The 13,903-nt window shown below is 38.9% G+C and overlaps 1 protein-coding gene across 1 annotated transcript in view; it reads right to left on the reverse strand.

Annotated features, from left to right (window-relative positions):
* The window catches only part of LOC124554726 (inositol 1,4,5-trisphosphate receptor), a 348,395-nt gene that overhangs the window by 207,093 nt on the left and 127,399 nt on the right, over nucleotides 1-13,903 (reverse strand). Inside the window, exon 17 of the mRNA XM_047128370.1 lies at nucleotides 4,227-4,371. Within this exon, the coding sequence (XP_046984326.1) occupies nucleotides 4,227-4,371 (145 nt within the window). The remainder of the gene's footprint in view (nucleotides 1-4,226; nucleotides 4,372-13,903) is intronic.

Here is a 13,903-nt window from a genome sequence, read left to right on the forward strand (position 1 = left end):
AGGATGAACATTTGTTTAAAATTAACTGAGGATGATTGAGGATAATTACTGAGTTCTACAGGAACTTGTGCAACAGAAATTAATAAAGCAGGACACTATGATGAGAAAAGAAATTACTTCTTCTGAGAAGTTATTGGCTACTCTAAAATTCCATGCCACCAGTGAATTGGAAAAACACTTCTGATACATAAACATCCTCATTGCCAGCACCACTTCTCTTCAAGGTCTCAAGGATCTCTTTCTCAGCAGTACTGTGAATTCAGTTTTCATTTTCTTTACACTGTTATCTGTGGCTATTCTCTTTTAATGTACAACATATTTTGTTTAATGCTGTATCATATTTGTTCCTGTTGTTCTACTCTCTCAAATACATGGCTTCAGTTCATACCTTCCAATTAACCAAGCTGCCCCATTATACCTTGTTTCATTTTGAAATCATTTTGTTAAGTATCACAAGAACTGCGAAGTGCACAGCAGCAGACCTAATACTGCTTGAGAGCACATGTGTATGTGAGCACTTTGGCTTCTATTGGCATTATTCATGTATCATCACATATAGTTTGGAAAATATAATTGGATATGAAAAAAAAAATCTATTCACCATGTTGCAGCAGAGCAAACATATAAAAGATTAAGAAAATGTGCAAGCTTTCAGAGCCTGTGGCTTCTTCTTCTGGCAGACAGGTTGAAGGGGAAGGAAGAGAGATGAAGGAAAATGACTGGTGAGGTTTAGGAAATGGGGAGAGCTCAGAAAGATCACCCTGAACCCTCGGTCAGGGGAGACTTAAGGGGAGACTTACTGGATGGGGTGAGAAGGAAAGAATCTATTGAGTAAAATGGGTACAGCTGGCTAAAAATCATAGCTCTTGCTATCACAAACAACACCTGTGGCCTGGATTCAGGTCATCCTCAGTTTCTTAGTTGTCAGCCAGCTGTATGAATTGGTGAAGACAGACAGCCTTGCACATGGGGTGGAAGCACAGCTCACAACTTGCAGCATTTTACCCAGACTAGATCACAGTCCTCTGGTTTGGAGTCAAGTGGATGGTTTAAATCAGAGGTTCAGGCCATTTGGTGACAATCTCAGATCTGGATTTCTTGACCTCTGTTATTTGGTGCAGAATTTGGCATTACAACTGGGATGTATACATCATAAGGAGAGACGGACACCAAGTGTGACATCATATTTATTGCTGCATGGAACTCAATAATTTCTACTGAGATAATAACATATTCCAAAACTGAAATAATCTGGTTCAAGGTTTGCATCAAATGCAGATCAAAAAGGTATTTGGGCGACTTTATAGGTCAGTTGCCTTAGGTGCTCAAGTGGTAAAACACTAGAGAGAGGGGGAGAGGGGGGGAGAGGGGGGGAGAGAGGGGGAGAGGGGGGGAGAGAGAGAGAGAGAGAGAGAGAGAGAGAGAGAGAAGAGAGAGAGAGACAGGAGAATATTACAAATAAATTTCCTGGCCATGCTTCTGTAATGGGGGAAGGTTTTAATTTGCCAGCTATAAAAGGGGATACCCACGTGATTAAAAGAAGTTCCAGGGACAGAAATTTGAGAGAGATTGATCTGAATGTCTTTTCTGAAAATTAACTTGAAAAGGTGGAGAACTGATGTACAAGGGCAATGCCTCAGATCTTCTAGTTACTAACAGATCTAAACATGTTGAATCAGTTGCCACTGAAGCAAAGATGCATACTCCAACTGAACAAAGTTCCAAGCATAGTAGTATAGCAACTTACTTGCTTAATGAAAGAAATACTGTATTACATTTACAAAACCACAGCTACATATAATGTCACTCTATTTTCACAGATTTTTGTTAATGCACCAGCATAGAGTCAATGTATAATGCCCTCTCAGTTCCATACCTGCATTAGTAATGATTAGATGTTAGGAATCATAACTTCAAGTTTCTGAAATCCCTGAAACTTTAATGATCAGTGTTACCAATGGTATTTGATTCCTTCGCAGAAAACTTTCAACCCTTTGGCCATTAGGTTGATTGCAGGTTTTCAAGAGGTATGGTCAGTCTATCACAAGCCCTATAATTGGACCTAACAGCTTTAAACACATCACACTCTTAAAGTAAATGATCTGCAATTTCAAGTTTATGTTCCAGTTCTTTGACGTGCCCTCACACTAAAAAATGTTTAACTGCTTGAAGTCAGGGGACATCAGAAGCACACGTGAAAGCCATTCTGACCTTTTCTGGAGAACAGCTATCTAACAATCAACAGTTGGTTCTCCTAATGTGGGGGACAGGGGACAATGCGCAGCAACTGTGTATTTTTAAGTTTCTGGAATTGAACATCATTGTGCACATAACAGTACAATAGAAAATTGAAACAATTATCATCCATTAGACCTGCAAGTAGTTGTATTGGTCCCAACAGCTGATAGAAAGTCTTCCACAGAGATTAACTTGTGCATTACTTCAAAAACGAAAGCAGAGTACAGTAACTTGTAATATAATGTGTGGTGGATCTTATGTGGTGACTATTTCTTTCTTCTTTTATAGCTAAACTCTTTTCATCACAGGGTCTTTGGACATGATTCATAATTTTTAAATTTTAATTATAATCTTAGGAATTAAATGAAATGGGAGACCTCCAGTTACACCGAAATGAGGCTATTACAGCACAGTTAGATTCATTTTAGACAGCGGTACAAAACTTAACCGATGACCCGATTTTTTGTAATGGCACCAAGCACAAAATTTTTTCAAAATGCAGTTACCAGTCAAAACAGGTAGTTGATCTTTGAAATATTTTTGTTTGTTGTTGCAAGAAAATAAAATGTACCATTTAATCAAAAGGTCCTGCGAAACTGAATTCTATGCTAAAAACCAGCTCAAGAGATGATTCACTCCAATGCAAATTTGGAAGCAAAGCTCAACATCTTGTTTATGTGCCTTTCCATGGCTCAGTTCTTCATTTATAGAGTGAAGGGTTGTCTTTCTGTAATGATATTCTTGATTCTCACATTGAACAAAACTTTAAATTTATCTAAAATATTCCTGAAGCTTACAGTTCTAATCAAATTGCATGCTTTTTTGGGAGGGAGGAATGAATGAGGAAGCGAGTGAGAGAAATTGTGATAGACTGTGTAGTTTCCAGTTAACCAATAACTGATGTTGAATGTTGAAGACAAAAGTTTTACTGTGCATCACTGTTTAGTCTTGGTGGCAAAGAATCAGAATTGTTTCACAATTTCTGGCAGCATATTTTTATGTCAAAGGACTTAAGTATGGCCTTGTCTGCAGTAGTTTAGGACACTAACTGTTTGTAATCAGAAGTACATTATCAGCTTAATAACAAACTTCCAATCTTTAATATATGTGTACTCCTACAGCACAAAAATGAAGAACTATATATTAGCCATATAATCTACTCTTTTTTTTTTTTTTTTTTTTTTTTTTTTTTTTTTTTTTTTTTTTGAAAAAATAGTTACTTTTCACTCATTATGGGGAATTTCTTTCTAATAGTTTTGTATGAATGTTAAACTGTCTTTACCTTCATCTTCTTCATTTTCCCTATGTTCAGCTGCAGAAAATGGGAAGAGACGATTATTAACATTTCAATAAAAAGTAAACCAATTTATCCCACTGTAGTAATCTTTCTGAATTATAAAAGAAAAAGACTCACTAAAAAGTTGTAATGAAGAGAAGAAATTTTAAGTATATGTTTACAGTATATTTGATTTGCTAAGAGAATACAGAACTATTCTAAACACAAAAGAAATTACTCTTCCCATTTTGTACCATAAAGGTGCTTGGAGGAGATATAAATACATTACCTACCTGTTCCTTGGACCATTGCCAATAGAATGAAATCTTTGTCGACAGCTTCGTACATCTTCCAGAATTTAACCTTGTAAAGTTCAACTAATTTCTTAGCATTTCAAGACAAATGTGTTTGGCATGGATGTTACATGAAGAAATCATAATATATTGCATTATAATTTCTATCTAAAAACAAGATTTTGAATACGGAAAACTGTGTCTTGTACGAACAACCTGAAATATTTCTGTACAACATACATCAGTAATGGCAACATTCAGTTTATAGCTCAGGTTATAAATTTTTTATCTTTTGGGCAATGTAAACTTTATGTTACACTTCACGTAGCTAAAACTTGTAAATTGTAAGACATGAAGTTAGAAACACGTCAATACATTCCATTGTCTTGAAAGTTTAAATTTTACTTCTCAGTACTCACAATCAACATCTCCAGTTGGAATCTTTCCATTGAAATCTGCATCAGATATACAATCCAGAATGCGCAGTAAAGTTTTAGTGAGCCGCAGGAGGTCACTAAAACTATAGAATCCGAAGTAGATAAGCTCTCTTGCCAGCTTCACCACCTTAAACAAAATCCCAAATTACAATATTCACTATGCTTAGCTACTATAGTTTTTTAGTAGTTTGCTTTATTATTCCAAAGAACAAGAAGAAGAAGTAGATTATGGTTTAATATCCCGCTGACAAGCAGAACACAAGAAACAGCTTTGTTATTCAAAATGCAACATATTATTACCTACGGAATGTGTTCTCTCAAGTACAACTCTCAGAATCTCTTTAGTTATGACACCCTTGCCATGCCTTTTAGGTGAACTGATTTCATTTACTTCATTAATCTCCTCCATTATTTTTCAAAAAATAAATGTTATAACATCCTTTAAAACATAGAAAAAAAAAGAAGAAGAAGATGAAGAAAGAAATATAGTTAAATCAATTTCACCTTGGTATTCTACACGTATTTGACATGTTGACATCACACTTTTCTACAGCCTTAATGTGATTTTATGCCTGGTACTATTATTGACAAACATCACAAAATCATTCTTCTCGGAATCTAAGATCAGCTCTCTATTCTAACTAAAACAGTTTTCTGCTGGGCCACAAGACAAAATGTTAAAACTGAATATCTGAGTTGTAGTTCATCAAGGGATTCATGAAGACAACAACACATTTTTCTGTGCTGTTACACAGCAGTGACATAACTTCATCCTCTATAAGAGCTGTAAGTGTTAAGTACTCAGTTTCAAAGATTAAATAAATGCTCAGTTTTCAAACTATCTGAATGAGCTGATACCTGGCAAGTCATCCCAAATGGATCTTGGGTTTTGGCAGTTTTCTTTCTCACATAATTTCAAAGCAAGATTCATTCCCCCTTCTCTCTCAACACGTACATTTCAAACAACTTAATAATGACCTAAGACAAAACTAAAATCCCGCACAAATGTTAACTACACGATGTCTCTATCTGTCATCTGAAGATAGTTTACACAAACTAGACTAAATCATAAGATTTATAATTTACGCAGCAATCAGCCATAAGTATGGTTTTAAAAAATTTATTTAACTCAAACCATTACTGGTTTCAATTTCAACAAATCTGTCTTCATTGGTTTGTAACAGCTACCTGGTAAGCTGTAAGAAACCATCTGAAGCTGGATTTGTAAAAATCTAAAACTGCTAATGGTCTGAGTTACATAAACTATTTAAAACTGTACTTATCAATGGTTAGAACTCAAATTATAAATATTATAACCATAAACAGCCCCATCTCTCAACATGTCAGCTTTTGAGAAAACTGCCTTAGACTAAATCAGGTTATGAAGGAAACACTGCATTAGGTCAGGTGAGGTATTACAAAACATGGCTGAGTTATCTTGGATATGGTACCAGGCATGTGTGTCTACATGGATGACTTTTCTTACAGAACCACAAGGGTTCAAGGCTGGTGGTTTTTACACCACTGAGTGAGTCTACAGCCCCTATGAGGATTAAATACTGAATTATGATGAGTCTTGTGGTGTTGATAAGATATGTGGTGCTTTATGTCAGTCTGCAACAGCCTTACTGAAATAAGTGTATGTAAACATGGTTGGAAAAATATAAAACCTTCCAACTACATTGCATGAAATATACACCTACATACATTTTCATATACATATAATAGAGGGAAACATTCCACGTGGGAAAAATATATCTAAAAACAAAGATGATGTGACTTACCAAACGAAAGCGCTGGCAGGTCGATAGACACACAAACAAACACAAACATACTCACAAAATTCTAGCTTTCGCAACCAACAGTTGCTTCGTCAGGAAAGAGGGAAGGAGAGGGAAAGACGAAAGGATGTGGGTTTTAAGGGAGAGGGTAAGGAGTCATCCCAATCTCGGGAGTGGAAAGACTTACCTTAGGGGGAAAAAAGGACGGGTATACACTCGCACACACACACATATCCATCCACACATATACAGACACAAGCAGACATATTCAAAGACACAGAGTTTGGGCAGAGATGTCAGTCGAGGCGGAAGTGTAGAGGCAAAGATGTTGTTGAATGACAGGTGAGGTATGAGTGGCGGCAACTTGAAATTAGCGGAGATTGAGGCCTGGTGGGTAACAGGAAGAGAGGATATATTGAAGAGCAAGTTCCCATCTCCGGAGTTCGGATAGGTTGGTGTTAGTGGGAAGTATCCAGATAACCCGGACGGTGTAACACTGTGCCAAGATGTGCTGGCCGTGCACCAAGGCATGTTTAGCCACAGGGTGATCTTCATTACCAACAAACATTGTCTGCCTGTGTCCGTCCATGCGAATGGACAGTTTGTTGCTGGTCATTCCCACATAGAATGCGTCACAGTGTAGGCAGGTCAGTTGGTAAATCACGTGGGCGCTTTCACACGTGGCTCTGCCTTTGATCGTGTACACCTTCTGGGTTACAGGACTGGAGTAGGTGGTGGTGGGAGGGTGCATGGGACAGGTTTTACACCGGGGACAGTTACAAGAGTAGGAGCCAGAGGGTAGGGAAGGCGGTTTGGGGATTTCATAGGGATGAACTAACAGGTTACGAGCTCCCGGGATTGGGATGACTCCTTACCCTCTCCCTTAAAACCCACATCCTTTCGTCTTTCCCTCTCCTTCCCTCTTTCCTGACGAAGCAACCGTTGGTTGCGAAAGCTAGAATTTTGTGTGTATGTTTGTGGGTCTATCAACCTGCCAGCACTTTCGTTTGGTAAGTCACATCATCTTTGTTTTTAGATATATTTTTCATATACATATGTACACAAACTTACACTGATAATGCTATTAAACTATGTTGGGTATTGAAAATTATGATAAAATAACAGCAGCACTCAGAGAAAAGTTAAAAAGCTACAGCACAAACATTGCCTTGCAGAACATTTAACAAAAAACTTCTGATTCTGGCACACTGTAACACACTAAAACTTTCCAATCTCAAAATTTAACTTGAGATCTAGACAAGACACAAAATTGTAAAACACAACACACAATTGCTCAGTCGTCAGCTAAATAAGGTACAGGTTCCCAGTTAAAAGTTTACTGCAGTAGTCTGTACAGAACATAAAATGCTTGTTCTTAAACTGTGGCATTCTAACAACCACATGTCACAGACAACAGGCTGGAAGATCCTTTGGCCAAAATAAATGAGGAGAAGAGTGTGACTTACTCCAACCCTGCAACTATGAGGATGAACACCGTGGTTGGGTAATTTATTTCTCTAAGCACACCTTCTTGTCCCTCACCTCCATGCACACTTCCTACCACTAATGCACTGGCCTCTGGGCTGAGAGAAAGATTATATAGCACATGGTTAATGACACAGTGTTCAATTTGGTCACCCCTTACACCTCCTTGGCTGCTGTATCAACTGCTCACTAATTCCTATTCCAGCGTTCCCTGGTTCCTAGTAGAACAAAACCTCATTACCTTCAAGTTGAAGTGCTTCTTTTTAAAAATTTGTCAAATTTACAATCTGCAGTCTCTTAGGGTGCCAAGGCAGAGATTTACGCCAACCCTGGTGATAACTACAAATACATACACAACAATGGTGGGTATGTAAATGATCAGATATGCAATTCTACGTGACAGGGAGAATGGCTTCCAGAGTGCATTAGTGCTGTTCATGTTTTGTGTTGTTACCAGGCCTGGTAAGGTACACAAGGGCAGTAAGCGATATCATACACTGAGCATTACTGTGGAGGACACAGGGATACCAAGTACTTGTATGTGACAGCGTTATCAGTGCCTTATAGCGTTTGAAATGGGACTCATTGTGGTTCTCCATCTGACCGGCTGGTCAAATTGCACAATATCCAGCTCTGTTGGGCATTCAGATGTGACAGTGGCCTGATGTTGGACTTCACGGGAAAGTGAGGACAGACACAGCCACCAAGATTTCGGGCAAAAAATCTACCATCACAAGGGAGGACTGCTGCATTGTGCACCAAGCACATGGTATCTCTTTCACACCTGCGCTTGCCATCTGAACTCCCTGCAACGTTCTGTGACATCCCGCACCCTCGATCAGAGACTAGCAGCAGTCAGATTAGGGAACTGTCATCCCACGTGTAGGCTGCCATTAGCACTACTACACAAACATCTGTGGTTGAAGTGGTGCCGTGACTGGGAAACACAGACTGCCGACAAATTGCAGTGCAGTGTGTTTAGCGATGAACTGTGGTTCGGCAATACACCATATGACCGTTGTCATCAAGTATGGAGATGACCTGGGGAACAACCCATTCTTCATTGGTTTTGGAAACATACAGCATTGTAACTCCTGGCTTCTTGGTGAGGGCAGCCGTTGGGTACGAGTTCAGATCATAGTAGGTAGTGACTAAGGGAACCCCGATGACAATGGTACTTCGCGGACATCCTGAATCCTTTCGTGCTATCGCTCGCGCAATAGGACAACGCTCGTTCACACATGGCATGTGTCTCAATGAACTCTCTTCGTGATGCTGCAGTACTTATGTGACCCGCAGGATCCACAGATCTCCGCCTGATAGAGCATGCATGGGACCTGCTTGGATGTCAACTTTGGCCCAGTGTCAGTATCCATATCAAGGACAAGTTACAACTGTTGTGGGCCAGCTTGTCTCAAAGGAGCATACAGGTGGTAGGAGAGGCGAAGTCACACTGGTAGGTAGGCCGATTCTGCTAAGTTCTTTGTAAATTTGACTGAGTATTATCATCACTGAAATAACTTCACAGAACCTCTCAACTCATTTCCTCCTCCATTCTGGATGTTTTACTTTTTTTGTCATAGTGTTTTAACTGTGTAAAAGACATGAAAATGGTGGAAAGTCTTTGCGGATTAATAAAGTCTATGGAGAAAACACTATGAGTGATGGAATAGTTAGGAATGTCTAAAGATGGCCGTAGTAATATTCATGATGAAGTGGACAACCATCTTGTCGTAACTGAAATCTTGGTGTTGAAAGAGGATGCAAAATTTCAAGAAACAGTCACCTTACAATTTGTCAATATCTAGTGTGTTCTTCTCAAGTTAAAAGAAAAAGCATTTAGGTGGACGGTGCCATGAGAACACTGATGACATTGAAATAGTCACTCAGCAGAGGTTAGCAAATCAAGTAGCATATTTTTATGAGAAAGGAATTCAGACGTTGTATTGTTCATGACAATAAGTGCTTTAATGTTTATGTAAAATATGTTAAAATGTAGATTACATAATAGGCTTTCATGTAATAATAAAATTGTTTCAAAAATTCACTTCTGTTTAACATAAAAATGGCACTGCTTAAAAAAACATGCCTTGTACACAGTTGTTTGCACAATGACATGAAGTGGCAGCTCTCTGGCTCTAGTGCAGAGGCTGTAGCCACACTAATTTCCCCATTGTACTGTATGTAAACTGGGGACCTAGAAACGATGGAGAGGCTCCGTCCTTGCCGAAGCCGCAGTGGTCCACAACCCCACGATGACTACCGCAGTCCACTTCACCCCTCCGCTGCCCCACACCGAACCCAGAGTTATTGTGCGGTTCGGCCCCCGGTGGACCCCCCCAGGGAATGTCTCACACCAGACGAGTGTAACCCCTATGTTTGCGTGGTAGAGTAATGGTGGTGTACGCATATGTGGGGAACTTGTTCGCGCAGCAATTGCCGACATAGTGTAACTGAGGCAGAATAAGGGGAACCAGCCCACATTCGACGAGGCAGATGGAAAACCGCCTAAAAATCATCCACAGACTGGCCGGTTCACCTGGCACAAATCTGCCGGGCGGATTCGTGCCAGGGACCAGTCGCTCCTTCCCGCCCGGAAAGCCGTGCGTTAGACCGCACAGCCAACTGTGCGGGGAATTCCCCCATGGTAGACTTAATCCATTAACTTTAAGTAGCAGATCTGTATACTGAGCATCAATAATTATGTTGGGACAGAGCAGTCAGGTTCAGTCTGTTCCACACATGCACAATGTGTATGAAAAATATTTGTTGTTCTGATGGCCTGCATTTTCAGGTCCTACAGGTGTGGCAGCACTGTAAACATCTGAGCTAAAATGATTCTCATAAATCTCACAGAAACTTTAATATTTATGGTGGTGCATGGGTTCCCTCACTCATCTTTTAGGAAGATTAAAAATGCACGCACACACAAACAAACAAACACACACACACACACACACACACACACACACACACACACACACACACAGAGAGAGAGAGAGAGAGAGAGAGAGAGAGAGAGAGAGAGAGAGAGAGAGATATTGTTGTCAGAATCTTAAAAACAATTTTTTGTGCACATTACCGTGGCTTTCAGCTATAGCTGGCATGTACTAGCTGCATTACTGCAAGATGAACTAAAAACTTGTAAGTCATTTACAAACAGGCAGCAATAAATGAGGCCTTTCCCTGTGGATGTATTACTATTTATATCCATCAAAACCATAGTCATAAGTAAAACACTGCCATGAGGGCACTTCCCCTCCACATAAACCTTTGATAAATGCCAAAAGATTTATTCATCTCTAAGGGAAACATGCATAACTGCTGAATAAAACAGGCAACCCCAGACAATGTTCCATCAAATATGAGAGGCCTATTTTGCCATGGCAGGAACAGCTAATTCGCTGTGTTCAGCGAGTAATTTGTGGATACTTTCCCTGAAGTCCTAAGGATTGTGGCATCTTGGGGTTACATTAAATTCAGCACAGGTCACTGAAAGGCTGGAGGAGTGATGGATTTTTAGGTGAAGCTGAGGTGACTACCATAGGTTAATGAAAGAACCAGAATAACTGAAGCTCTTCACTGAAGCACCAACAGGGAGCCCGGGCAGATGTGTGGAAAAATCAGTGCCAAATCTATACCAGAGAAGCTGCTCCTAGTTGAGATGAGTTCCCGATTTCAACTGTTTTGAAAGTAGAATGATAGAATATAATAGAAAAACTAGTTCTCAAACACTTTTGAAAGGGCATAGAGAGCAACTTGGCATATGGTATATTTACAGCAATGATTCCCAGAGACTGAGAAGCAGATGGAATTGGAAAAGAAAAATGAGAGGTAATGGGAGCTGAGCACCACAACTCATGCTATGTTTGTTGCTACAGTGTTGATAAAGATACACAAAGCAAAAGAGAATATAATAAAAACAGTCCAGAAGTCATTAAGTATCTGTTTCTACTTATCTCAAACGTGGTATTGATACAAAAACATTTCTGGCAATGTTTACATACTCAAGAAATGCAGTTCAGGACAAAGTCAGGTAAAGAGAAAAACAACCAAGAAGGTCTTCATTATGGATATTGCACTTTGAGGGAAAGGCATAACTTGTTGGAGATTGTCACTGTGATAATGTGTTGTTCTACATGAACAGTGAGGACCTCTCGATAGGTGTGCATGAACAAATCTTTGTACACATGAAATGAGACCTAATTGATACATAACTTCAACTTCAGTTTCAATTTGGTTCTTGATTTTGCTTATTGATATATCAAGTGGCTGAAGTAACAACAGTAGTAAATAAAGACAATATTACATGTCTCAAGGAAACATGGAGAATATTAAGGGATCCTCCACTGCATCTCGGATGCCGTAATACAGAACACACTGCTAAATGCTGAACATGAGATATATAACTATTGTGGGATAAAAACATGACAAGGCAAGTGATGATAAGAGATCACAGCCTGAAAACTGTTTAGCACTCAAAATAGCAGGTTTCTGTAAATTAAAGAAAGTCATAAAAATTAAAGTAATTACAGAAACTGACATGAAAACTGGATAAAACAGTACTGCTAAATAGCTTTCAACAATCAAATGAGCCTCAAATCAAAACCAAAACTTAAAGTGACAAAGCCTTTGGTCAGATCTCTCAGGTATGATGACCATCGTGGCTTCAATGAAAGATAGCTTTCTTTCATGGCTTCAATGGAAGATAGCTTCGTCTGAAGAAAAATATAATAACTGAGACTATTAACATTGTATCTTTAGAAAAAAAGAGTGCAAGAATTCAGGAAATCACACACATAATGACAGAGAGATAATGTGACTAAATGAAATAGGCAAAAAATGAAATGATAGTAGGTTGCTGGAAAAAGGATATAAAAAGTGGTGGCCAGGAAGAGACAAAAGAAGAAACAGTGTCACAATAATAGTGGTCAATAACTGGTGAATAAAGTACTTAATCTGGAAAATGTATGTGGCACGATAATTAAAGTTAAGATAATGATGGAAGGAAATATTACTTATATAATACAGGTTTACACTCCTCAAATACGATGCAAGACATATGAAAAGGAATAGTCTATCACTAAACTGTATGATGATGTAACCTCTAACAAGACTGTGATCATAAAGACTATAATGCTACAGCTGGGAACGATAGAGGCGGATATAGAATGGTTATAGGAAGCCATGGAGAAGATCACAGAAATGATGGATGGGAGGTATTACTACACACATGCATGAGCTATAAATGGATAATTGGTAATGGATAGTGTAAGAAAAGAGGTTGTCACAAGTTTACCAGATACAGATGGAATTTGCAATAGAAATTCATTATATAATGTATAATAATAAGTGGAGAAATCAAAAGATGCCTCAGCAATGACCATAATGGACTATTGGTAGGGACAATGTAGAAATTCAAGAAGGGTAAATTTCAAGCAGTGGGGGGGGGGGGGGGGGGGGGGGGGGAAGGTGGGGGGGGGGTGAGGGGAGAATAGGCAAAAATCAAATACTGGAAGATGATGAAATCTAAGATATTTATACATGAAAAGGATTATGACACAGCTTCCCAAGGATGAGAGGAAGGATGTAGAAGAATAATAAAGGAGGTTTAAGCAGGTCTTAGTCAATGCAGTATAAGAGTAACAAGGTACTCTGGTACTCTGTGAGAACTACAGAGGGATATCACTATCGTGCCATTGCATGAAGATTTATGAAAGGGTAGCTTTATAGAAAATCAGGAACACAATAGAACCACAATTAAGAGAAGAGCAACAAGGATTTTGGCCTGGAAGATCAATTATAATGCCATATTTACAGCCAGAGAGGTAGTAGAAAAGAAATGGGAATTTGGGACAGACATCATAACTGCATTCACAGATATACAAAACACTTATGACACCATTAGAAGGTATGAGATACGGTAAGGTCTGAATCATCCACCCCAAATCTTTGCCACTCTAAGAGCAGCTTTACAAAAATAATGACATTCACTTACCACAGAACTCATAGACATACACATACATTGCAGCAGCTGCTGTATAGCTGTCAGATGTATGCACATTTCATACTGTTGCCAGTATGTTACTTGTTTGTGTGCTGTCCCTAGCTTCATACAAATATTTTTTTTTTTTTTTTCCATGCTCATTCATCTGCCTTCAAGGTTTCCCACTCTCCAGCACCATAAGTGTATCTACATCTGCTATTAATAGGTGAGTAGTCACTCTGCAAGCTTTTTCCAGTGACAACAAGAGTACGTTTTTTGGAAGTAAAAAAATTCCAGATCATAATCATAGCATATCAAAGAAACACAGAGTACAGTAAAATACCTCTTTCTACATATTTCAGTAAGCAGTGTGGATTTCAGTTTCACTTGCTTGTTTCTAAAAGGTG

The sequence above is a fragment of the Schistocerca americana genome, chromosome X (genome assembly GCF_021461395.2).
Source record: "Schistocerca americana isolate TAMUIC-IGC-003095 chromosome X, iqSchAmer2.1, whole genome shotgun sequence".
Lineage (NCBI taxonomy): Eukaryota > Metazoa > Arthropoda > Insecta > Orthoptera > Acrididae > Schistocerca > Schistocerca americana.